General features: G+C 48.0%; 2 protein-coding genes across 11 annotated transcripts in view; one reads left to right on the top strand and one right to left on the bottom strand.

Annotated features, from left to right (window-relative positions):
• Positions 1-21649, top strand: part of FBXL2 (F-box and leucine rich repeat protein 2) — a 95886-nt gene extending 74237 nt beyond the window's left edge. For 2 of the 5 annotated variants that reach the window (XM_070455319.1, XM_070455320.1), the window contains exons 14-15: positions 3443-3655; positions 4214-5127. In XM_070455319.1, the coding sequence (XP_070311420.1) occupies positions 3443-3655; positions 4214-4321 (321 nt within the window). In that variant the 3' untranslated portion in view covers positions 4322-5127. Of the gene's footprint in view, positions 1-1634; positions 3242-3442; positions 3656-4213; positions 5128-5810; positions 11121-21216 lie in introns of those variants that run through there. The other 3 variants (XR_011483586.1, XR_011483585.1, XM_070455321.1) reach the window with 3 other exon arrangements.
• UBP1 (upstream binding protein 1) overlaps positions 6112-26706 on the bottom strand; it is a 65481-nt gene continuing 44886 nt past the window's right edge. For 3 of the 6 annotated variants that reach the window (XM_070455313.1, XM_020903351.2, XM_070455316.1), the window contains exons 4-16: positions 25025-25130; positions 24499-24605; positions 22751-22903; positions 22537-22647; positions 21984-22091; positions 17313-17416; positions 14921-14975; positions 14574-14667; positions 12677-12767; positions 11928-12034; positions 10954-11096; positions 10216-10267; positions 6112-7961 (exon numbers count right to left, since the gene is read on the bottom strand). In XM_070455313.1, coding sequence (XP_070311414.1) covers positions 7924-7961; positions 10216-10267; positions 10954-11096; positions 11928-12034; positions 12677-12767; positions 14574-14667; positions 14921-14975; positions 17313-17416; positions 21984-22091; positions 22537-22647; positions 22751-22903; positions 24499-24605; positions 25025-25130 — 1269 coding nt within the window. In that variant the 3' untranslated portion in view covers positions 6112-7923. The remainder of the gene's footprint in view (positions 7962-10215; positions 10268-10953; positions 11097-11927; positions 12035-12676; positions 12768-14573; positions 14668-14920; positions 14976-17312; positions 17417-21983; positions 22092-22536; positions 22648-22750; positions 22904-24498; positions 24606-25024; positions 25131-26706) is intronic. The other 3 variants (XM_070455315.1, XM_020903353.2, XM_070455314.1) reach the window with 2 other exon arrangements.

A 26706-nucleotide genomic window follows, 5' to 3' on the forward strand; every position in this document is an offset into this window, starting at 1 on the left:
TGGAAGGGTGTCGTCATCCTTGGTTTCAAGGGTCTGTTAGTTGGGCTTACTTGGGAGGTAGAGTATCTACATGTTACTGTTTTCATTTTTGGATATGAACCTAACACAGGGACCCAGGTCCTTACACAAAGTCATGTTCAGCCTGTCAGAGTGAAAAGGTCATGTATCTATGGAGGGGGGATTAGTGAGTACACCGAACGGTCCACAATGAGCGGTGAAGAGTGCTGCACTCGGGCACGCTGACCTTGCACGCATGTTCCATCCGCTACTGGGCCTGGAGTCCCTGTTCACCCAGCGAGTTGTGTGAACTCGACCGCCTGCTCCCCCAGATACCCAGACTTGATCCCAACAGCACTGCCATGCGGGCACTGTGGGCACCCCTTTTATCAGCAAGGAAGCCAAGGTGCAGAGTGCTTCAGAAACGTGCCCACATTTGCAGAGCTGCCCAGATGGTGAGGCTTCCTGGGCTTTGGTCTGCCCACTGTCCTGGGACGCCCTTAAGCCAGCTCCTCTGTCCGCCTTGGTCTCACTCTGTCAGCAGGGGCTCGGGCTTTATAGCATCATCAGAGCTCCATCTGGCCTGAGTTACTCTCCCCCCTCGCCCCCAGATTTCCACATTTCTCCTGGGTTCTTCTCCCTCAGGCACAAGTATGCTAGGCCTTGGACAGCTCTGGGACTGTCTTTTGGAGTTTGGGGTCAGGTTTCAGAGCTAGTCAGCACCTACCTGTTTCCAGATTTTCTGACGGAACGGTTTCCCTCTACTGTATCTGCGGATAATTTTGTGCTTCTCATGTCTTCACTCCCAAATTGGTTGTGACCTGGTCTTCTGATTGACCGAATCTGCTCCTCAGATGGGATCTGTCCACCCCTTGTCCCCGAGACAGCCTTGTCCCGAGGTGTGAAGGAGGTTAGCAGCCCCAGGCTTTGTTCTGGTTTAACCTCCTTCCCCTCGGTTGCCCAAGGGCGGGCTCTCTGCCCTTCCCCGACCCTGAGACCCCCTGGTCTTGGACTCCCACCAGCTCCCCAGCTCCTGGAGCGCAGGATCCACTTCAGCAGGAAATGTTATTCAAATACTGTTGTCCCCAGCTGGGGTTCTAGTGACTTTGGAAATCTTCTCTATTTTCGCCTGTATCATATAATCTACTCACAGAAAGGGAACTTAAAGAGTAAAAGACACTATAGGAAAAACCCAAAATAAGGGCCTCAAATAAGAAAAAAGCATGGAGGATTCAGATTTAGCTGCAAGCATGTCTTGCAGGAGGGGTGCTCGTGCCAGACCTTGTCGTAGGCTCTGGAGTGACAGGATCACCCACCAGGGGAGGTGGCGTTACCCTAACCCAGACACTGCAGGGCAGGACGTGTCTGGATCCCTGTGAGGGGTACTCCAGGGGCTACCCCACTTTGAGGCGGACGAGGCAGCCATGCCTCTGGGTCCCCAGGTGGAGCTGAGGGTCAGCGGCACCGCGGGTGGTGATGGACCCGCAGCCGGTGCCCGCCTCCCTGGGGAAGGCCGACCGCTCTGCTTCCACGCCAGGGAGCCCTCCCCCAGCCCCGGAGCTGAGAGGAGGCAGTGCTGGCAGGCTGAGTTCCACAGATGCAGAATTGTGAACCCTGGTTTTTCTCTTTCACTAAAGCTCTGCAAGCAGGAAGCGATGAGGGGAGTGACCACCAGCCCCTGGCAGGTGACGGCCACACACCTCATTGGCTGAACTTCAGTTCCCAGGTTGTCCTTTTCATTTTTCACACGAATGAGGCAAGTGTGTGCACACACCCCCTCCTCCCTTCAAGGAGCTGCTCTGTGATTCTCCGGAGGACAGGCTTTGTCCTCTCAAAAACCTGAATCTAGAAGGCAATCTGAAAGGGCAGCGGATGCAGACAAGCGGGCTCCAGATTCAGGAGAACCCAGAGGAGCTCATGAAGCTTGTGCAGAGGTTAGGGGTCCTCCTCGTTCTTTCAGTTCGCCTGCAGGGTGTGTCATCAGCGGGCTTCAGTGACATTAGGGGGCTGTTTCCTTAGTATCAGAGCCAGTTTTTTTGACTTTTAAAAAATATTAATGCAGCTCATTGCTCCTAGAAGCTACCCAAGAATTTTAGCTGTTATATTAAAGAATTATAGCCAATAAAAGCTGTATTACTTTGCTTCTACAAAAGTTTTAGTTTTCACCCTGATTTATTATAGCCTTTACCAGTGAGATTTATGCTTTCATATATGTTGTTATAATTAGTGCCCTTTTTAGCTTAACAGAGTCCCTTTAACACTTCTTGTAAGGTGGCTCACGTGTGTGTGGCGTGTACTGTGCTGTGTGACTCCACCAGGGGTGGAACTTGGGCCCTGGCGGTGAAAGCCCTGGGTCCTAATCGGTGGACCACAGGGAATTCCCACCTCTCCCCCAATTCTGAATGATAACCTTGCTGGTATTCTTGGTTGGAATCGTTTATCCCTTTCTTTCAGCACTTAAGATAGTGCCCCTCCATTCTGGCCTGCCTGCAAAATTTCTCCTGAAAAGTCTGCTGTGTAGGTTGCACATAACAACTTGTTTTTCTCTTACTGCTTTTAAGATTCTTTAACTTTTCACATTTTAATTATAATCCCTTATGAGAATGTTAGTCCACTTGATGCGGTCCTGTAAGTCTGTTAGACTGTATTTTTTTCCTTTCCGCTGCTTTGATTGGCTGATTTTCACTACCAGTTTTTCAAGTCACTGACCCTTTTATCTGCTTCATCCAGTCTGTTCTTGAAACTCTCTGCTGTATTTTTCAGTTCAGGGCTGTTCTTCAGCTCCGTGACCCGGGTGCTAGTTTTCCAAAGGAGGGTGTCAGGCCCCCAGCCTGCCTTGGCTGGGGGCACGTCTGGGGGCCTCTCGCCAGAAAGATGGGGCGTCTCGGCCTGCTGTCTGCACAGTGCCTGGGGTGGTAGTCTGCCAGGAGTCTCTTCTCATGTTAAAAGTCCCGAGAGAGCCAGGAATACGAGCCCCCTTGGGCCGTCAGGGTCAGGTGAGCGAGGAGCAGCCCATATATGAAGACGGGGGCACAGGCAACTGTAAAACCTCCCCTCTGGGAGACGCTGGTGCCCAGTGTGGGGTTCAGTGAGAAACTCCAGGTTTTGAGTTCCCTCCTGATGGGGGGGTCTCTGGCCTCAGGGGTGGGGTTCATGACAGACCGCGGCCTCCCCTGCCCACTTACACCGGCTCCTCTCCTCTGCCCAACGTGGAGAGGTTGGCCAGCTGGTTTTTGTGTTTTTTTCCGGAGGCAGCTGGTCCCTGTGTAGCTGTAGACTCGCTGTTTGCGGGAAGAGGTGAGTTCAGGGTCCTCTCGGCGTGGACCGTCCCCTGCAGTGTCGGTTCCATCCCTGCCCCGGGGGGGACGATGAGAGAGGCCGCTGCCCCCAGGCCCAGCCTCCCGAGCCGTGGCTCCTGCAGACACTGCGCCTCCTCTCCTTTCAGAGCCTGTCCCACTGCGAGCTCATCACGGACGACGGCATCCTGCACCTGAGCAACAGCCCCTGTGGCCACGAGAGGCTGCGGGTGCTGGAGCTGGACAACTGCCTGCTCATCACCGACGTGGCGCTGGAGCACCTGGAGCAGTGCCGCGGCCTGGAGCGCCTGGAGCTCTACGACTGCCAGCAGGTCACCCGCGCCGGCATCAAGCGCATGCGGGTGAGCGCGGGGCACCCGCTGGGCCCGGAGAGCCAGCCTCCACGTCCCCCGTCTGGGAGGGGTCTGGGGCCGAGTCACGCCAACTGCCTCCTTAGACTTCTTCAGAATCTCCTTAGTAGCGTCCACCCTGAAGATTCAGCTTCTAGCATGGGTCTGGGCGAAAGTACAGAAGGCGTTCTCAGTAGGCTTGACCTTTGCTCACTTCCAGGTAAAGAGCCTTAGTGGTGGCGTCCCTTCCCCGGGTCGCCCACCTGGTTGCTCTGGAGCATCTCAGAAGTTCAGTAGCTCTGCCCGTGGCCCCTAAGCAGGCCTCGGCGCTCCCCGTCATCGCTGGGCTTGCACACAGGGACGGAAAGCGCCTCTCAGCTTCAGAAGGCGGTTTCCGGGGGGATCACACAGGAGCAGCTTTAGCGCACACCACCAATTCCATTGAGGCGATGTGCCGAACGGTGGAATGAACTAGTTCTACACGGAGAGCTGTGGGCTTTTCTGGGATTACGCGGGTAGTTGCCCTGCTGCCCACAGGTCTGAGGACGATGCACTTCCCGTCACTTTCAGGCGCAGCTCCCTCACGTCAAAGTCCATGCCTACTTTGCCCCCGTCACCCCGCCGCCGGCCGTGGGAGGCGGCGGGCAGCGGCTGTGCAGGTGCTGTGTCATCCTCTGACGGCCCCCGCCGCAGGACCGCGTGCCGTTCTCTGCCGTCACCCAGCTCTGCTGATCCTCCAGTGAGAGAGGCGTTTACAGGTAAAAGACTGCAGGGACCGCGGTAACTCTGCTGATAGTTCTTACCTTTGCTCTGCTGTGATGCAGTCAGTTCAAAGCCTTGTGTGTGTCGGTTGACAAAGAGCCGGGGCGGTCTCCGTGCAGCGGGAGCACACAGGAAACCTGGATCTCCCAAGAGGTGGTGCTGCCCTAGGTGCAAACCCCCCACCCTCCGCTCTGCCAGCGTTCCTCAACAGACCGTCAGCGTCAGCACAAATGGAGCAGAAAAATAAGCTGTTGGTTTTCTACCTGATACTTAAGCCAATGACCTCCTTTTATTCACGAGTCCATTTTGATTAGCAGGACTTTTCCACTTTGAAGGTTAAAATAGCAACTTTGTTGAAGTAACTATATTGCAAATTCACAATGCCTGACAGTTTTGTATTTGGAGACTTACTTGGAAGGCAAGGTAATAGGTTTCCATGAGACACCAAAGAATGAGGCCTCTAGAAAGGGTGGAGCAGGGTCTCCACCTTTCTCTCAACTTGTCGTAGGTCCTCTTGGGGACCAGAAACTGAACAAAAGAAACTCAGACTTTGTGCTGCTGATTAGAAATCATAAGCTCTGGGTAGGTGGCAGCGCAAAATGTGTTTTTGTTAAAGAGCTGATCCTGTCATCTCACAGAATTTGGGGGACCTTAAAGAAAAAGAATTTAGGGCTCAAGTTATCCATACTATAATCAATTAAAAATAATAGATGCATGTAGAATGGGTGTGGTTTTTTCCAAGTTTAAGTCTTAGAAATTAGGTTACACCAGAACTATTCAAAAATTTTACACACTTAAAACTCAGCTCAGTGAAGTGTTGGCACCTTTGAGACTCAGATAAAAATAAAAGCCACCGCAGTGCTTAAGTCAGAGGGTTTATTGCTATTATCTCGCGGCAGACAGATCTGACCAAAAGCATTTTCCAAACTCAGGCATTCTAATGTTATCTGAAATCTGATAAGGATCTGGTTTCTACTCTGTGCTGTCCAGACTGTGACCTTCACTGAACCTCTGTGCTAATCCTTCTTAGCAACCAAACTTAAAAGCCCAGACAGCTCCTGAGAACCAAAAGAGAAATTTCCCCACAACCAGCAATAGTTCTAACAGAGTTAGGGTTCTATTAGGTGATTAGAATACAAGACCTCAGTTGCATTCTGGGAAGAGAAGGCAGACAGATAAATCAATTAAGACAATTATCAGAAAAAGTATTAGTCCTGGTGATTTTGCAGCATTATATACTCTGGTATTTCCTGATCTAAAAATTGTGTGTATACCATAGCAGTTACTAAAATATACATTTATATCATTGTGTATGGGGGGAATGGGTGCTGCAGAAAGCTATGAGTATAGTTCCCGTTTTAAAAATTTAAATGACCAGGACCTTTTATACATTATCTCTTTTGAGCTCGGACACAACCTCTCAAAGCTATTGGACTCTGGCTGAATGACACAGGACTGCAATTACAAAACAGCAGGACCTCTGTTAAGGAAATCAGGTTTGCTTCCTCTTTAAAATGTGTGGAACAATCGCTGGATGACCTGTCCTCAGTTGCATTTGCTTTGAGAAAACAACACAAGGAAAACACCCCCCACCAGCTCTTCTAACGACATTTGGACTGGTATACTCAGAACATACACAGTGAGCCCCTTGATTCTATGACATGAAGTGACACTGGCAGGAACCTGGATTTTAAATGAGAGACACATTTGCAAAAACAATCGGAAAACATTTATTATACTGAAATGTGTACATCCTACTATTAAAAAAACAAAGTAGCAAATTTGCTGGTGCCATAATTTAACCTATTTCACTGGGACAGACTCATGTTCATTGCTGCTTGGTGTAATTTCAAGTTTGACGAGCTTTTTTTTTTTTTTTAAACCCCACTTGTAAAAACCTGATGAATTCAAAATAGCACACAGCATTAATGACGTTTATTGTTCCGTAAATCTTGAGACTCAAAAAGGAATGCTAAATAGACAAGCAAAACTCTAAAACAATGAAGAGAGAGCTCACTTCTTTCCCAAGTGATTGGTACAGAAAACATGTGGTCTTGGCGAAAGCAAAGGGGAAATGACAGAAGGAAAGCTCTCCAGCTCGGGGTCTATACAAGTGAGGGATGTTTTCAGGCCAAAGATGGAGTATTTAAAGACAGTACTTTCTTAAAAATATCAAATAACCCCCTTTATGAATAAAACAAAATACAAAGCTTTTACCCACTGGAATAGTTTTGTCTTTTGGGAGAGATTTCAAACTCAAGCATCAAATAAAACATTCAAAACCAAGACACTGGGTAAATAGAGATGGTATAATTAAAATACAATCGAAGTGTTTTGTTTTTTTAATTGTGTCTAGTACACCACAGGCCTCAAATGCTTGCTGATGAATTTTGGGAAGGCTTTGGGTGAAGGGAAGAGAGAAAGATAGTAGAAAAAATAGCAAAAAAGTGATTCCCTTTGAAAAGTATACTGGCCGACAAGCATTTGGTTTTGTGAAAGAGGCACTCTTTTTATAGAAAAAGAAGCTATTATGTGGTGTATAAAAGTCCCTAAATAATCACTAGAATGTTACCCATGATTGTACTAAAGCTCAGTATTTGAGAAGTAAGGAATTTTGATGGTGCAAGATAGTGTTTGTGATGTCTAGTGTTCCAAGAATAATTTCAACTCCTGATAATGAAGACCCCTTAACACCAAGTTACAAACTATCACACTGTTTTCTCCTGCTTGGGTGTATTTCCAACGTCTGGAACAGGGCTTTAAAAAAATGTTTAACAGGAAAAGGGGGTCGGGGGAGGCGGTTGCTAAGTGGTTGGAGACAGAGAAAAAGGAGAAAGAAAACCACATGAGTTTAAAAGGCATTGGGGATTCAAAAATGAAAACCAGAAACAAATGCTAAAAATGGAAGCAGAAGCAAAAAGTTTTTCAATAAATCTGTGACAAAGCAAAAACACAAAAGTCTTTGTACCTATTAGGATTTACACTGATCCTCTCACCAAGGTACTCTTGATAATGCAGTTTGCTTCAAGCCCGTCTTCCTGGCTTGGATCCTCCCGATCCGGCATGATCATGGCAGACGCACACCCTTAGACATCATTTTTCCGAGAAGGCGCCGCGCCTCTCCCCTGACCACTGATCGGCCCGTGTCCGCGGCGGCCCGTCCCCCCCCCCCAAGTCAGCATAAGGTCCAGGCCACAGACACCACACTGGCCCAGAAATGTCAATGCCCACAGTACGTCTACATTCATCTCCAAACCGCATACAGTGTAAAAAGACAGCAAAGGCTGCTCTGGACCTGTGTGTGCTGGCCTCTCGGGCAGAGAGGCAGGCGGCCTACCTGCGGGGCCGCGGGGCAGGTGCGCCTCTCGTCCAGCTCATTAGGAAGCTCATCCTATGTTTTCAATATGAAACATTTCATACGGTAAAATCCAATCCCAAGACTTCTTGGATTCAGTCTTCACACACTTTTAAGCGTGACTTTTATTTGGTGCTGAATAGAGTTCAGACTACGGAGGACGTCACTTCAAAATGATGTGGACGCCACCACCATTTTCAGCTGTGGAGAAAGGAAGGGACATTAACGCTCAACTTTTTTAACCAGGCCAGAGAATCAAGACTAAATTGAACTAACTCATACACAGGTATGGCAGAAATGAAACCAATACTGTAAAGCAAGTATCCTTTGATTAAAAATAAATTTAAAAACATAACTCATTAAAAAAAAAAAAAGGCAAATGAAAAGGCTGAGTAACCTGCTCCAGCCCCTCCTCCCTAAAACATCATGTCCACGTTCCCTCTGCCACTTATCTAAGCACAGGGCAGAGACCATCGAATAAACCGGGTGCTTATACCTACCTTTCCTGGAAATAATTAATAATCACTAGCTTTGCCTGCTGGCCTAGTGTTTCTCAGGAGATGGCGAGGAGCAGTACAGGCATTCATCAAGGAACAAATGAAATTTTTCATAAGGACAAACGTCTAAAAACAGGACACTGAGATGGGAGGGGCATCCTGGGATGCCTAACGCTAGACACACGCACTGCCGTCAGAGGACACAGCCACACACTCTGTGAACTACCTGTTACAGACGGTGTCAGTTTGCAGACTAAACACTATTGCTTTGAGAATGAAAAATTGGGAAAAGGGTACTAGTCTTAACAGGGCTGTGTAAAGAAACAACAGCGGGTCAGTTCACAGTCTAAACAGCCCCTGCAGGTAACCCGAAGGCTTGAGACACGTCCAGCAGGCCGAGTCCTCAATTCAGCCCCTCACTTCAAGGGGGGCTACTGTTCTGAGTAACTTACCAGAAGAAAGTGACACAGGACATCTTGCTCTTTGAGGTGCAGCTTTCCTGCCAAGACTGGATTTAGATCTTCAAGGTCTCCTCTCATAATAACTTGGCATTTAAGAAACCCTCTTTTAACCTTTAATTGGAACTCTCTTGAACCCCATCTGGGCCTGCTCTGCACATTCTTTACCTCCATAACCTCAAGGATTTCTATGGCTTTGAATCACCGAATTAACTTAGATCTGAAACCCAGGTATCTCCTGTCAGCCCCAGCGGGGAGAATTAACTCGAAATTTCCATGTCCTAAAATGAAGTCTCAACTTTTCACAAACTTATTTTTTAATGGGTCTCAAATTCTGTGACATTTAATCAAGTTGTTTACATTAAAAAGTACTGATTTTAAAAACTGCCACACACAGATGGTCCACAAGTCTGCTTTCCTTCTGAAAGTTTTGATACATTTTTATCATTATATGATACATTGTTATAGCAGACTTTTTACTATTAAATGACCAACTGACACAAATAGCTCTGAAACTGTTCTTCCACCACCGATTTAAGACTATGGTGATAATGTTCACCTTGCCAGCTCCAGCTGCCTTCTCGTCCACCGCTTTGCCGGCATCCACAGCGACCCTCTGTCCCAAGTCACACCTTGGCCCAAAGGAAGAGGGTCGGAGGCGCTCGGCACTCCCCCTCCACCGTGACCATGCCTGCGCAGGGCTCCTGTGAGGGTCACAGCTGCTCCCTGTCCCGGGCGGAGCTCGGCAGGCCCTGTCACCGTCCAAACCCCCTCACCTCTGGTCTATGACACCTCCTGCCTGCGCTTCTCCCACCTTCTCTGTCTACAGAGTTGCAAGAGTGGAAGAAAAGACAAACCTACTCACATTATTGTTCGTTTACAAACAAATCACTGACTTTGCAGTGCCTTTCAAAGAAAACCTAAGCTCCTGCCACTACACTGCCTACTGGACTTGGCTCCTGCTTTGCCTGCCCTCCCCCGCACGGCAGCCGCAGACCTCCAGAGCAGCCCAGCTCCCTCCTCTGCAGACAGCCTTGCCCCGCCTGGGTGCTGCTCCTCAGAGACAGCCTAACGGTTTGCGTCCCCCAGCCCAGACGCCTGTGTCCATGAGCACCACACTTCCCCGTCCCCACATGGCAGCCAAGCTCCGTGTTTGTCATTTGTGGGCATCTGTTGACCTCTTCTGGTTTGCTTTCCCAACCAGAGTAGGGGATAGACCTTTCCAGCACTGACAGCAGGTCTGACATGAGGTGCTCAGTGAAATGTTGGCTGAATGGACTGGGATTTTTCTCCAGGCATCCAGAAGGACGGACTCCTCTTATTTGCTAATTTCTGCTTCTGTCACTAGACAGTGTCTCAATTCGTTTTTCAAACTTAAGATTGGTAAAGCCAGTAAAGTCAGACACAAGATGACACAGGTCATCAAGATGACCGCTGATTTCAGGCACACCATCTTTCATGATTCTAGCATTTCAAGACACACATACACATGCAAAGTACCTTTTACTGTGGAGAATAAAAAACAACTCTCATCCTGAAAGTTCTGAACCATCTAGAAGGATAAAGCAGACACATAATTAATATCCAGCTGTCTTAACTGATTAGGAAAGATTAAAATTAGTGAAAGAAAAATATAAACATGTATGTATGGCTGCACAAGCGCAGGTCTCAAGTCAAACAGCACTTCACGAGGCTGTGTGAGGCGACGGGTCTACACCTCGCGTGCGGCCTGCCCTCTGTTGGCCTCTTGCTCTCGGGGGTCCCCGCGGTCTGGCCCCTCACCCTTGGGCCCACAGGAGGCAGTCCCTGCCGGGCTCTCGGACAGAGACACGAACAAAAAGTTGCCACAGGTGCACTTCTGTCACCGCTTGCTTCTCCCGGAACACGGGGTGGGGGAGAACTGCCCTCCTAACCTGCTTTCTAAAACCAGTCATCAAATAGGAAAACCCATTCAAAGGCCTCACTGTTACATAAAAAGGGCCAAAGCCCCAGGAAGCTGGAGTCTCCCAGTGACTGATGCCAGAGCTCAGAGACGGTGGGAACTGAGCCATGGTCCTCACTCTGTATTCCGTCTACCACCCAGGACACCTGAACTCTCGATTATAAATTCCTCTCAAGTTTGATTCCCAACTCTGAAAGGGACTCATGAGTACTGGCAAAAGAGGCCATGGGGTTTTCCTACAGCAATACATACAAAAGCAAACACCAGTGTGAAGGAGCAAAGGGCGTGTGAGTTACCTGATCGCTAACAAGAATGTGAATACCAGTGGGACCCTGTCTGTAAACCTGGTTAATTTGGTGGAAAGGAATATTAAACACCAGCGCAAGTTTTCGAGCAACTTCTGAGGCAACCATTTCTTCCAAGTAGATTGCATGATAAACTGAAATAAAAAATACAAACAGCATTTTAGCAGTCATCTGATCTGTTTTCCATGTGATCTATAGGAAAATCACACCTTTCAAAGTACTAAAAAAATAAGATACAAAAAAGATGAGTATTTCCCCCTTACTACCCATTTAAATATATTATTTATGCACACACATATAATTAACATTAACCTCTGTACAAAAATATCTGTGGTTTTTTATTAAAAGCAAACAGAACAGTACAGATGGGCACGGAGGCGCGTTGTGGAGCAATGAGACTAAAACTGGATGTTGGCAATGGCTGCGAATTGTAAACATACTACACTTGAATTGTATACTTGCAATGGAAGGATCTTATGATATATAAATTATAGAAAAAGAAAGCTGTTTTCAAAAATAGTGTTTCTAGCAATATATAAAAAGAATCCAAAGAGGTCACAGTATTTGATTCAGTAAACCTACTATTGGAAATGTATCCTAAAGAATAAAAGCTTCGCGTCCCCCAAAGGATTCAGAATAGTGTGAAAGACAGTATGAGAGAAGCTAAGGAAGTGGCCCCCGGGCCCAGGAGGCTGCTGGCTGCAGAGAAGCCCTGGGCCCCACCGAGACAGCGCCCCTGCGGGGAACCGGACCCCGCAGGTCCCGCTCACTGCTGATGAAAGCCAAGCAGCGGCCAGGAGCTCCGGGGCAGGGTTCTCTGCACGTGTTCTCTAAGATGAAACGACGAGAACAGCTGGGAAGGGCGCTGCCTCGCCACGGCCGCCCTCAGCAGGCGGTCCCCACCCACCCCGCAGGGCAGTGACGTCAAGCAGCGTGTGCCCCCCATACCCACCGACCATACCCACCGAAGGGCGTGGCACTGCCGCTGTCGCCCCCGCCCGCCGCCTGCTGCTGCCCCTGCGGCGCCGGCTGCTCGCGGCAGACGTAGAGGGTCAGGCGGGGCCGCACCGACCTGCAACCGGAAGAGGGCGCTCGTGAGCCGGGGAGGCGCTGCGCAGGGGCCGCTGCGCGGGCGCGAGGCGGCTCCTTAGGACTTGACAAGCTTACTTCATTATACGAAATAGTTTACCGGTGAGAGTATAAAAACACACCTCACACCCAGCTATCACAGGTTAGCACAGGTGGTCTAATCTGACGATCCAGACTCAACCACTGAGACAGTCATGCTGGTAAATTTAAGTTTCAACAGTTTAACATCAGTAAAATTCAGTGTAATGGAATTCTCACGCCACAAATCTAGACATAGCAGCGATAGTAAATGGATCTTAAAAGCCAGCACAGTTTACATTTCTATCATTTAAAAATCACAATTAGAAGCTCACGTTTTTAACAACTGTTTAGTGTCACATGACCTTGAAAACCACAGACTCTGCAGAGCTCACCTAAAGGAGAAGTGTGTGTTCTCGGCAACAAACCTCAGTCCCCCCACGCGCATTCTTGAGTCTACCCTGCCCTCGGCCCGCACGCATCTGGGCCCGCCTGAAGGTGCCACGGGTCTCCTCGCAAGCGCGGTACCGCCTGCCCACAGGCCCCGCGCGAACAAGGGCGCATTGTTATTCAAGCGTAACAGCTCCTTCTAAACACTGTGTTTTACCTCGACTTCAGTGAATTATAGAGCCGAATCCCATCGGCTGCACCACAGATTTGTACTAGGTCCTCCTTGGTCAGTTTTAACAAGTCGGCACCTGGAGAAGAGCGAAAAGAGAATCTTCTCAAGGAACCGGGAGAAGAACCAGCAGGGCAGGCTGCTTGGCAGCATCTGTCTTCAGTTCAGTGTCCTTCGAAACCATCGCGGCTCGCTTACGTGTACACACCCCCATGAACACCACAGACACGGGATGCTGGCTCTCACATCCTGTGTCAAGGAGCTCGGAAGCCTAGAGGCTGGTGAATCAGAGCGACAAGCATGGCTGACAGGACGGACTGCTCCCAGCGCCGGACTGCCGCGCCTGCCTGCTCCGGCCGAGTGGTGCCTCTGAGGAGTAACATAATCCTGACCCGATCCCGCACCCCTGCCAACAGGAGCGGCGATGAGCGGCCTGGGAGCCAGCCGCCACCCACACGGAGCTGGACAGGCGCCCCGCGGGCCTCTCCGAAGCGCCCCACGGGCTCGGAGCAGGAGGCCGCCTCCTCCCCACCTCTACTGTGGGGCAGCTGCCGGGGGAAGCAGAAGGCGGGCGGCCACGCCCTAGTGAGCAGCACTCACACCACCACAGAACAGGAACCTGGGCCGCCGGTAGGGCCTTCCCAGGGTTCGGCGCCCTTCCCGTTTCCCCTGTGAGCATCCGGGGCCTCCTCCCCAACACACACGGAAGTGTTTAGCTTTTCCATAGATAAATCCTTAAAGTGTGGATCTCGCTAGCAGTGAGAAAAAACCCAGCACTTTCATTTTAAAGAGACAGTGCTGCCCGAGGAAGGACTGGTCAAGGCACCAGCACAGCAGGAAGGGCTGAGCAGGCAGGAGCCGCCTTCCGAAACCCTGGGCAGCTGGGTGCACGCAGGCTCTGCTCTCTCACGGGGCCGGGAGAGCCAGCTGCCGCTTTCCTGTGGCCCAGGAGCCTGGCCGGGACATGTCAGGAGGTGTTCTGCAGGCAAAGGGCCCAGGGCTGAGCATGTCTAGCATCACTACTGCACCTCCCGGCGGGCTTCCCACAGCACCCCGGAAGCAGCACTGCCGGTCCCCTCTAACATTCCATCTAAATACTTCCTTAGCTTACTAGGCAAGAGAAATCGTGCCTATAAAATTCCATATCTGAGCACATTCCTATCATGTAAAGCCACACAGCAATGATGAGGAACAACTGATACCACATCTTGGATGGATGTGAAGGCATTATGCTGGGAGAAAAGGTAACTGTATGATACATGCTGTATGATTCCATTTATGTAATGTTTTCAAAATGACAGAATCATGGAGACAGAAAACAGATGAATGGTTGCCAGATGTTAGGGATGGTGGGAGAGGGGCACTGGGTACACAGGAGACCCCTGTGGTGGCATCAGTATTCTGTACGCTGACTCCGGTGGTGGTGGTTATACGAACCTACAGATGTGATAGAGACAACACAGAACCACGTACACACATGGCACCAATGCCAATTCCTGGCTTTGATATTGTACTGCAACTATGTAACGAGCTGAGTAAAAGGCGCACTGGAACATCTGTGTTATCTCTGCAACTTACGCAAAGCCAAAATTTACATAAAGTTAATAAAGTGAAAAAAATTGTGAATGCCCATTTACACCTATATAAAAACAAGGGCGTGTAAACCTGGTGAGGCAGCATCGAGTTCCTGTTCTGATACCACACTAAGGGTCTCCAAGATGCCACCACTGGGGACACTGGGGGGACACAGGACCTCCCCACACAGACTTGGGCAACTTATGATTCTATATACAGTTTCTGCTGCAGTATTCAATTAAGGCTAATAATAGTCCAGAAACAAATAAGTAAACAGTGTATGTGTGCGTGTACACAAATACAAACATACCTAAAAAATTGGAGAACAGTCTTGTGTAGGAAGAGAATCTGTGTTTGAGCAGCCACTGCTGGGTTTCCTGGATCGTGGCTGAAGGCTGCAGCTGCTGTCAGTAAAGAAAGTGAACATACACAGAAGAAACTATTTAGGCTTACCAAAAAAACCCACCCGAGTCACTGGCATGTTACAAAGAAGGACACTTAAACACAACAGAGAAATCCTACAGGTTTAAAGTTTAACACACCCGCAAAGAGCAGAGGTGTGACTATTCGGTGACCCAAACAACGGTTCACACCCCCGTCAGAGGCTTCACAATGCCGCACCCTGAATGCATGACAGGTTAGGGTAAAGACACTTACTTCACTAGAGGCCTGTGGAATTCCATCTCCCTGATGATTTGGGGAAGAAGAATTGCTGGGGATAAGAAAGGAAGGAAGAAAAGGATGATTGTTATATATTTATTTTAATTAAGACATTAAAGGATACTAGGTGAATTTAAAATAACACCATGGGACCGAGCAACCTGCACAACAGATCAGGGAGTCAGTATGACGATAAGATCAAGACAAGGGAGTTTCCTGGTGGCCTAGTCGTTAGGACTTGGTGTGTTCACTGCCATGGTTTGACTCCTGGTTTGGGAACTAAAAATCTCACAAACCACACAAATGTGGCAAAAAAACCCCAAAAAGATTAAGACACCAGAAGATGGTTTCACTTCTGGCTTCTCCATCTGTTCTAGCAAGGAAGTCAAGTGTCATGAAACACAAGGGTTCCATTTCCAGGGGTGCCAGGAAAATGAAGGATTCTCATTTATTTTTGTTAGGGAAAAAATGAGAATCAAAGTAAACAGTGGAAAATAACAGCAAAAAGAGTCTACTTTAATAATGATCTATACGAAATGATCTAAACAAACCTAAGCCAAAATAGAAAATAAAATCCCTTTAATAAATACATTTATCCACCATTAAAGAGGGTGAAATGCAAGAGAACAAAAGGAACCAATGTGAGCCGCCATCCTTGTTTCCCGGGAAGAATGAGGGCAGCTGCGTGGGGGGGGCATTTGCCTTCTGGGTCCCTTCTCAGCCCCCGCACCCCAGCTTCTCGGGTCCATCATGCCGCCGGTTCACTGCCCCCCGCCCACTGGAGCCTGAGCTCCTCTGGACGGGGCTTCACTCATCTCAGAGCACCCCAAACAGCGTGGGGACCACAGTGGGGTCCCAGGAAAGATCTGGTGAGCCGGCATGCACGTGATCTCTCCGCTCCTCTCGTAGCTTTCTAAGACTGTTCAGTCCCCTCTGTGGTAGAAGCTGGTCCCAAGTCCAAGAGTGACCTTCTCCTGAACCGCAGTAACCTACGTGGAGACAAGTGGCCTCTTATCTATCCATCTCCTCAGGGAAAAGGCCTTTTTTTCCCCCTTCTTTTTCTCTCACCAGACCCTGTTAGACTAAATGTTCATGTTCCCTCAAAAAATCACCCTACCCGCAGTGTGATGGACACTATAGGAGGAGGGCCTTTGGGACATAATGGGCAGTGGATGGAGCCGTGAGGGTGGACCCCAGGAGAGGGATCGGAGACCTGGTGAGTGGCGTGGGAGTGTGCCTCCTGCACTCTGCTCACTAGCAGGGAGCACGCGGGCTGGCGGCCCGTGGCCCGGGAGACACTGCTCACCAGAACCACCCTGCAGGCCCCTAGACCTGGGCGTCCAGCCTTCAGACCAGGAGGAGTGACCTCCTGTTGTTTATAAGCCACTCAGTCCGTGGTGTTTAATTACAGCAGCCTGAGCCGAGTCCGACCTTGTCAGCATGGAGTGTAAAAATGAGAACCTTCTCCTCTCTTTTCTGGCACCACGTGACTCGTGAGACCCTCCTGACCAGGGACTGGACGCGGGCTGCAGCAGGGGCACTGAGTTCTAACCGCTGGGCTGACGGGGAATTCTCTCCTTTATGGTTTTTTTTTTTTTGTTGTTGTTGGAAGATTTGATAAGATAATATTTTATTTATTTTATTTTATTTTATTTTTGATGGGGAAAGGCATTTTTTTTTTCCATTTATTTTTATTAGTTGGAGGCTAATTACTTTATATCATTACAGTAGTTTTTGTCATACATTGAAATGAATTAGCCTCTCCTTTATGGTTTTAACCCAATTATGAAAGTTATGTTCCTTCCCAGTAAGAAACGTCCTGAGAGTGAGGACCTTCTGATCCAACTACTCACCAGGTGCTGCTGCTGACGGGCCAGAAAAAGAGGATGAATAAAGTCCACTATTCCCACTTCTAAAACCAGAACAAGTCTTTAGAAATGAAAAGTCCTTCCTCTAAGTTTAACGACTTAATTTTTAAAAAATAAGTGTCTCTGGGAGAGGGAAGAAACAGGGCAGAAAATAATCCTCGTCTGACACGGTGAGCATCAAAGACCAGTGTACCTTATCATAAACGCAGCCGTAACCTGTCCAAGTCAGTCTCCCCTTAACAACTCAGTCTTCTCCCTACCCATGACCTCATCAATGTTGTTTTTATCGCACAAAGAAGATATCTTAAAAGCACCCTTTTCTGAGTCCCACAGTTGTGAGTGTGTGAGGCACAGGGAATAGGAAGGAAAAAGCTGAAAGGTGAAGAAAAGACGATTTTGCTCAGCAGCAGCCTGTCTCTAATTACCAGGTACCCCAGACACACACCCGAAGGCTGCCGTGACTTAGAGAGGAGCTAAGGAGCGAGGCAGCCCGGGGCCCCGCGCGTCACGCACACCGCTACCTGTCCGGGACGCTGCAGGCGCTCTGCGGCGGGGACGTGAAGGCGGGGGCTGCGGACGGGCTGTTGTTCACGTAGGCTGTGGGGGTATCGGGCCACGGAGAGCACTGCGGGTAGAAATGAAGATACGTGAATGATTCGCTTCTCCGGGATGCGGCAGAGACAGTCTTGTAATTCACTCTCTGGCCAAATGCAAGATCATGAAAACACAAGACACCTGACATCATCAAGCAACCTCACAGAAACATGTCAGACTGACTCTGTGCGCGCGCGCGTGTGCGTGCATGTGTGTGTGTGCATGTCAATGGAAATGTTTCCTGTTTTGTGGCCTCTAGACCCTGACTACTCTCAGACGGCCCTGAGGTGACTGAGGACAGCAGCCAGCTTTCCTGAGGGCATTTCAGATGCGCACTTAAGTGTCGCTACGTTGTGACTTTGAGGACGCCCACCTTGGCTTCCTCCAGCCCCCAGGAGGCACCTATCAGGTCTGAAGGACAGCAGAGGCAAGCCACGTGCTGACAGGCACGCGACTGTCCCTCGGGGCGGCTCTCGCCCGCCTCCCCAGGAGCAGGCCCCGGCACCGGGCACTTCCTCTCTCGGGTGGACGCCCCGAGTAAGACGGACAGGCCCAGGGTCACAACAGCAGAACCGCAGACGGTCCTGCCTGCAGCCATCGAGCTATGCGTGCATGTCGTCTGGAAGGGGCAGCGTGGACTTCAGTGTTTTTCACACTTCTGACCAAACACAGAGCCAGAGATCCGGAGACACGTCAACCGTACAGTCAGGAGCACTGACAAAGCTGAAGCTGACACATGCTGCGCGGGAGGTCAGAGTGCTGAGGACGGAGGGGCTCCATCCACGGCACGGGTGTCCTTTCCAGGGATGACTGCACCCCCGGCTTCCAGGCTCCACTGTCGTCATCACCTCCTCCCAACTGATATAGAAAGGCCTCCTCTCACCACGGCTGCAGGGTACAAGATTCTGCCAAAAGCTGGGCTAAAGACCATTCAAAGATACTAGGATGGATACTGAGGAAGTACATGACTCTAAAATTAAACTCCTGCATGTCAAGGGGTTTTCAACTTTTTACTTTCAAAATAATTCTGGAAGACATCTGGTCAGCTGACAGACACTGAGATGGATCCATCAGATCATACAAAAAAGAGATCACTGGAATTTCTGGCAGGTATCTCAGAAGGAGTTCTAAGGCCTGAATGACACACTGCTGAAAAGAAAAATGTATCTAAACAAAGTTTCTCTTATCTACAAAAAATTTATAGTAAGTGTGTTCTATCTTCATCATTCAAAATATATTTCCAATAACATTTCTATTTTTATACTTAGCAATTACTCATCAAAATGTATATGATTTTTTGTTCTGATAAATTGGTACAAATAATAAGAAGTTTTAAATTCCTCAACTGATTTAAGCTTTATAATGGTCATAGGAACTTTTAAAAATGAAATTTCAACTTATATTAAGTTTGTGGTAAAAAAGTAGTTAGGGTGATTTTTTAAAGTTTTTCAGGCATGAAAGTATGTCCTATTTGGACAAAGTTATTTAAGGGGCATGAAAGAGAAAACATGAGATCAAGAAGTTAAGTGTGAAAGTGTTAGTCATTCAGTCATATCTGACTCTCTGCGACCCCATGGACTGTATAGCCTGCCAGGCTCCTCTGACCATGGAATTTTCCAGGCAAGAATACTGAAGTGGGTTGCCATGCCCACCTCCAGGGGATCTTCCAGACCCAGGGATCAAACCTGGGTCTCCTGCAATGCAGGCAGATTCTTTACCACTTGAGCCATCAAGCTTTCAAACTTAGGAGGGTTAATGTGCTGGCTTCACCTGAAGTCATACATACAGTCACTATGTCAGAAAACTATTTCCTTTGCAACTATTTAAATTTATGATGAAAACTTTCAGATGTCAATCTAAAAATGTGCAAGGGAATTGTACTCTTTCTCAAAGTTCTTTTGTGTGAAATCAAGACCACTAGTCTGAAGGACTCTTGAGGACAGAAAGCAAGTCTCCCCAAAGGTTACAGGAGCTCAACAGCGTGTCTGACACCCATCAGTAACATGGGTGAAAACGAAAACAGAAGTCCCAGAATCTTAACATTCTTCACAACTACCCATTAGACATCCCCTCAGAAGCAGGGAAAATGACTGCAGACTTGATGTTTCAACTGTCATCAACTTGACATCTAAATGACATCACACCTGGCTGCAATGCCATGCTAAACTGCTGGCATGTCATACCAATTTCACTATACATGACATTTTCCCAATGCCTGCTCTTTTCAAACTAGGGCTTTTGTTCTTTCCAGCTTGCCAAGTAGGACCTCCTCAGCACCTACAGTATGAGGCACAAAGGCAGTGAGCGCTGCCTGATAGGCCTCCTAACTCGCTTGTGTCAAATGCTCACGGCCACCTTCTCTCCGCGGCAGACCTTCCTACTACACCATCCTCCCCAATTCAAACTCCAACAACACAGCATAACATGCACATCTACACAGCTTAGACCTTTTCCTGTCGAGTCTCCCCAAATCCGCTTTGGTAATTACTGCCAGCTATGTAACTAAGGAAACGAAGCCATCAACAGCTTCAAGTCAGCATGGCAGGTAGTAAGTACAGCAGAAACACCAAATTGACTGTAATTCCATCAACATACTTATCTCACTTTTACATATCTAGGTTCGTCTAGCATCAGAAAAGTAGGGCTGTTAACTGACATCTACAACTTGCCCAATAATTAAGAGACTTGATTCACTGAACACTGGAAAAGCAGCACTCAATGCAAACTGGCCTCTACTTCTAGAAAAGACAGATTTCGCAGGTTCTTCAACGGCCAGGCTGGATGAAACGTCAAGACTCTCCCACCTGCATGTTTCATAGGTTTTTCTTAGTCTCGACCTATGAGGGTCCAGGCACACCAAGGAGTATTTTCAGTGTTTCTTCTACCTTGTCATTCTTCCCTGGCTTTAAATGGTACTGCTTTTTAAGCAGTGGTACTGCTTCAGCAAGTTTCCAGCAATACCCGACCTGGACTCACAGGCTGGCACCTTTGGTGCCCTTGTGAACAAAGTCCGTCCCCAGGAGGAACAGAAAGTGAGGACCCATTGGCAGACCGCAGGCCCTGACAGCCCATGCATCACAGCTCAGATGCTAAGACCAACGGAGAGGTGGAGGGCCAAGAAGAGCTCTAAGCACCCCCTAGTCTTAGCCAAACGCAGTCTGGGGCAGCAGGCGATGCACACCGGGAGGACGCGCTGGTCTGCTGGCAGGTCGCTGCTCTGCTGCTGACACTTTGCACACTTCAGACCCAAGAGTCATGAATTCCTAAAATTCTACTATCTACAAATGAGATCGGGGCTATGCCACATTTCATTTATAATCAGAACCCATTCATTTTAGTTAGTTTACAACAAGAGTGGGAAAGTGACTTGAGTTACCAGGCTTCCCCCCAAAAAGTTTACTGAGAGCCATTTGTGTCTGCAGCTGGGAAATGAGGAGAAGAGAAACATAAAACTGGAGGGGTGGACGTTTGAGGGAAGGGAGCATACAGTTGTTCCACTCAATCTGTGCTATGAATCCAAAACACCCACTTAAAGAAAATGCAACATGCGTGGGGCCCCCTCACCCCTCAGAGAAGGACACTTTCAGTTTTACTATGTACAGAAGCATTTGCAATATTTTCACTCAATGCTTTACTTCAGAAATAATAATCCTGTGATAGTGCCTGTGGCTTTCATAGTCTACAGTTAATTACCAATGCATGTGTCAGGGTGAAAGTCCATTTTCGGCACCTGGATAGCACAAACTCTGCAGTGATGAATACAGTGGCCATTAATACATATGATGACAGCTATTTTTAAAAAGTAATGTTTTCTGTTTCCATTTACTGCAGGTATAGAGATGATCTAAGTTGATACCACAGGATAATCCTCTGTCAACTGTTTGATGAAATATGAAATGACAAGTTCATATTCAACCAAGGGCCCCCTGGACTGCACACTGTGGGGAACCAAGGCTGAGTGCGGAGCAAGGTGCCCTAGGCTGGCCTGAAGCGTAAGGTCGCGATGCAGGTGCCAAGAGGAAACGCTAACACAGCCCCAGGCCGCTTTTCCGCCAGTGCCGCCGAACAGGCTTTTCAAAGCACAGACACACATTCTTGCGCAAATGCAGGGAAGTGGGACACACAGGACTGCATACGTTAACGTCAAGCTAGCTGCCATTATTTCTCTAAACATCCATGACATTTTCTTATCACTTGCACACGTGAGAAAACAAACCCTTTTTTAATTGCACGGAAATAACTACTTTACTAAAAGAACGTTCAATCAACGTCAGTGCTCATAAAGGGAGTGTGTGTGCAAAGGAGAGAGGGAGGGGGATAGGAGGGCAGGAAGGAGGCAGGGAGCGAACACAGTTCTGGGTGTCATTTTTTCCCCCCTCCGAAACCACCCAATATGGTCAACTTTGTTTTAAAGTGTTAGATTTAGGAAATTGTCCTCAGTGAGGAACCAGCAGAAAGCAGGAAGTCTAAACAAAAGCAAATTCAATCAGGACAAGGACATCAAAAACGAATTTGGCTTTACGTTTCAGTGGAAGTCGGTCCTATATCTAACACTGCACAGGGTTTCTTGCACAATGAAAAGAGAAGAAGCCCCTTACACTGCCTCGCTTTGCCAGAGAATCACCGTAGTCTGCTGGCAAAGTCCGCTTGCTGGACTTTTTCTGCTCATGTTCAACTGCATCTTCAATTATAGGCTCAAGCCTCATCTGGACAAACACCAAAGATTGGGATCAATGTCTTTTCGTTACACAGAGAAAGATCTAACACCCTGTTCATGTCTCCGCCATCCGATTTAACAAACGTCCGACCAGCAGGATTCAGAAGTTTTAGGAAGATGCAAAACCCCAGACGTGACAAACATCGGACGTTCTGGGTCCCGGCTTAATGTCTAACCAACTTTGGGGATTTTAAAGTAAGTCTGCTTCCGAGACCCGACTGGGATTTCAGCATCCTCATTCCAGACCCCACCCAGGAAACGAATCACTTAAAACTCCCCCAATTTAAAGAGAGTATTTTCCCCGCAGATTTCACCAAGAACATTATGCCCACTGACCACCCGAGCTTCCCGGCCCCTCCGCAGCTGAAACTCATCCTCGCGGTGGCGCCCGGGGGCACCACTCGGCCCCCTCGGAGCGGGGGGCGCCGCATTACCTCCGTGAGGACCGTGGTGTCGTAGGACGGCTGGTACTTCTCCTTCTCGTGCGCGGCTCGCTTCTCCATCTTCTCCCGGTCCGTTTTTTGTTTCCTATCTGCACCTTTTGGCTTAAAAACAAAGCAGACCTTTTCATCTATCAGGCCTCGGACGCGCACCTTTCACAAGCAACGCCAGGCCTCACTTCCTCAAAGCCTGCTTTCCAGCTCTCACCTTAAAAACTTTGATTTGGCAGCTAGCTGAGTGTAGGTGATCTGTGTATTCTCCGTTTTCATTCTGCTTGAAGGTGTCAACCTGGATCCTAAAAGGCACTCCCTTCTCACCTCCATGCTTCCGGGGAGTGAACTCGGTGCTGATGCAGTGTACCTGGAAGATGACTCGAGCTGAAATGGGTCCAGGCCCTGCCCACTGGTCACCCTTCGGCCCTGCTGCCTTTCAGAAGTCCTGCCACAGTTAAACTCAAGAGCCTTTCACACAGACTCCCACCTATGAGGCAGCTATCTGTCGGGAATTCCTTCCTCCTATGACTTGCCCTTCCCAGATCCAGCTGAGCCCTTCTGAACTGCCCCCTCCAGTGCCTCACCTCTAACGCAGGACGGGCTCCGACGATGAGCTCCATCAGTGCAGCGGCTTTCCTGAGTCTGTCCCCGACCCCCACCCCAGACCAGACGCTGGTCCTGAATCTGCACGTGGCTCAATGCACAGGACCCTCACGCCACCACTCAGAGCCCCAGGGCTTGCCCTCTCCTCCCAGGACGCCGGAGTCCAGCCGGCTGGCCACCTCGCTGCTGCTCCTGTCATGAGCCTGTGGCCCTTTGCCTGGGACTTTCACAGTCCACAAGGCTCACCCAGCCCCACGGGCATCCATCTGAGGCTCTGAGGGCAGACGCAGTCCCCACCACTTCTGCGCCCTCTTCCCACGCCACCTCGGGGACGGCCCCAGGGTACCGCACAGTGTCAGTAACAAGGCTTTAGTAATTTCTGACGGCGACACATCTCCTCTTCGAAGAACTCAAGGTTAAATGGATCTCTACACTAAGACTGAGATGTACGGCCAGCTCGTACATCCCTCTCATTCACCACATGACCAGATACCCTGTCAGATGAACAGTATGAGAGGTAACAAGTGACACGGCCCTGTTAGCTGATGGGGGACGCTGCTTGGAGGACTCCAAAATGCAAAATACTGAAGATTCTCTAAAGTTTACACAAACCAGAGTCTACTTAGGCTGGTCGGCAATTAAAAGCAATCTTCCTTTTCTATATAAAGATCACCTACTCGGCAAATTTTAATACCACCACTGACAAATTTGAATATACTTAATATTAGAATTACTGTTGATTTTATTTTACATTTAATAATACTATATATTTGTTTTTTCAAAAACTGATCTCGTAGGGGATACAAACTGAGCATTCACAAGTCAAATGAAATGCCCGAGGGCTGCCTTACAGTATTCCACCAAGAAACAAAAGGGGAAATTATAGTATCTGTAGAAGCCAGGAGACGCGCACACAGACAATTCATTATCTTCTCCTCCTTTTATGGGGGTCTGAAATTTTCAGTGTTAAAATATTTTTAAACAAAGCTAGACTATACTTTTTATAGTATAGTTTTTCTTAAAACTATACTTTTCAATCATCTCCTTTAAAAATAGGTTTTGTTCCAGAGAAATGCATTCTGACAAGAAGTGTTGATTATTGTTACTACTAGTGGTAAATGCAGTATTTAAATAATGTTTACACATCAGATGGTCTCTGTATGTTAATGTCTATACATGATGAACTTAGGAGATTAACTCCAATTTAACAGTGTATGTTTGTGTATACAAAAGACACTACAAGACAGTTTACAAATAAGCATTTAAGGAAAATAAGATGCTGCACCCAAGCATTCAGTCTCACCCACAGCCTTCTGAACGATGAGGCTAGTGAGCTTGTAATAATGTGAAACTCCAAACCTGAATGAAAGCAGATGTGCGTTTTGCAGGATCCCACAGAAATTCAACTGCATTTAACTGGCTTGGATTTGTCCTGGTGTCAATTATTCCCACGGACATTGGAATATCTGCATTTTAAAAAGAAGTGACATAGGAACAAACCAATTAAAAGGTTACAACTAAGATGATTATGTGCTAATGAAATTATACTGCGCTTTTTCCTTCAATGTTCGCCATGGTCAAACACTTCAACCTCAGCCCACTTACTGTGTATCATACTTTCTCCCACCATGGTTTGTTTCTATTTCATTTTATTAAGAAAATGAGGGATTGATGCCAGTCAACAATGATCTAAATGATTTCAAACTCATAAAATCTCTGGCTCAGTTTCTGTAAGCGCGTGCGCACACATACACACACATCTCAACTTCAGTTTTAACTATAAAACAACTCAAGCCACGTAGGATCTGCTGACATCAGACCTTCCCCACACGATCATGCGCGGAGTGGTGCCAGTGTCCTAGCAGGCCCCCGACACCGCCTGTACCTAAGTCGAGGAGTCTGTCTCCCGGGCGATTCCACTTCCAACCTTCCAGCTGCTGATGCTCTGTATACTGGAGTCGTCGGTCATGGAATACAACCCTGATGATGCTCTACGGAATAAGTGGGGGAAATGAACACTTTTAAACTGCCCCAGCTAAAGAGCACAAGTGTGTTCACTTCTTAAACATTAACCTATAACAGAAAAGCATACAAAAGCAAACTCTAATTTACACATTTTGTAAGTGGGCTGTTTTCTTCTTGGATACCTAGGTTATAGGTACAATTAATAATATTTGGTGCAAAGAATTCTAACTCAACAAGAATAAAATGGTTTCTTAGGTAAAATTTTTATTAAAAAATTTGATACTGTAATTCAAAATTAAGGTCTGTGTCCCTAAGAAATTAGGAAGTTATATTTCTATAAAGAAAACATTAGGGATGACCCCAGCTCTCCCGTGGTTAGGGCTCTGTGCTTCCAATGCAGGGGGCCTGGGTTTGATCCCTGGGCAGGGAATTAAGACCCACCCCCCAGCATGCTGCATAGCACCCCCTAAAAGTGTCAAGGGCATGGGGTGAGGGTGGGGAACTGCCACCACCCCCAAATAGAGAACCTATACACAAAATTAGTTCAAACTGCAAGTGAGGTTAGCTGAGGTAAGCAAGGGAAACAAAACAGAAAAGAACACAGGTAAACGTCATCCAAACACTCAAGTTCATTCCGAGGGAAGGCTTTAACTCTCCGCTCTCCACCCAGCCCTCCCACACCTGCCACAGGTCTGGGCTGCCAACTACTATTTTGTTTCAGGGACAGGATAACAGGCCATCAAAATGGATTCAGATACCGTATTTGCACTAATTAGTGTTTCTGACACATTTATAAGTAATTGCTTTTCAGACTATGATGGAATAAGACAGTCTTATTTCCAGTAGACTTCCTGCTGGATGGAACAGGAAATAACTTGTTACCCATACATAGAAATACTACCATTAGTGCCCCTACCTTCCCCAACACCACATGCCGTCCAAACCAAAGCCGATGCGTATTTTGAAAGGAACCATTTAAAAGTGCAGCACAGAAAATGTCATGATTTTGATTCTCTCATATTTAGTAAGAACCAGATCAAATCCATGAATTCAGATAAAAATACTATGAGAATATACTAGTTCACAGTGCTGTACTAAACCCCTTTCTAGGTCAGACTAAGTAGCACAGTAAGGAATATAAAGGGGGGACCACACTTAGGAAATGAGAGGATATAAAAGAAAACCTCTTAAATGAGATTAGAAGGGGAAAAGTTCTCTGGAAAGTGAAGTCGTGTCTGACTCTTCACGACTCCATGAACTTCAGCCTGCCAGGCTCCTCTGTCTATGGGATTTTCCAGGCAAGAATACTGGGGTGGGCTGCCATTTTCCTTCTCCATGGGGTCCTTCTAACCCAGGGGTGGGACCCGGGTCTCCCGAACTGCAGGCAGACTCTTTACCATCGGAGCCACCATGAAGTTCTGACTAAAAGGAGACAATGCACCCAGAGAGTGAGCCACAGATAAGGAGCCCAAACAAGCAGAGAGAACGTGCTGAGTATTTTCAGCACATCAAGAAGTTCCCAAGCACCTCTGCTCAGCAACATTTGATCCCTGAGACTTCCCCTCAAGAGCAAGTCAAAGATCATGGGGGCAGAAAATTCAA

The sequence above is a fragment of the Odocoileus virginianus genome, chromosome 26 (genome assembly GCF_023699985.2).
Source record: "Odocoileus virginianus isolate 20LAN1187 ecotype Illinois chromosome 26, Ovbor_1.2, whole genome shotgun sequence".
In the NCBI taxonomy this organism is placed as follows: Eukaryota; Metazoa; Chordata; class Mammalia; order Artiodactyla; family Cervidae; genus Odocoileus; species Odocoileus virginianus.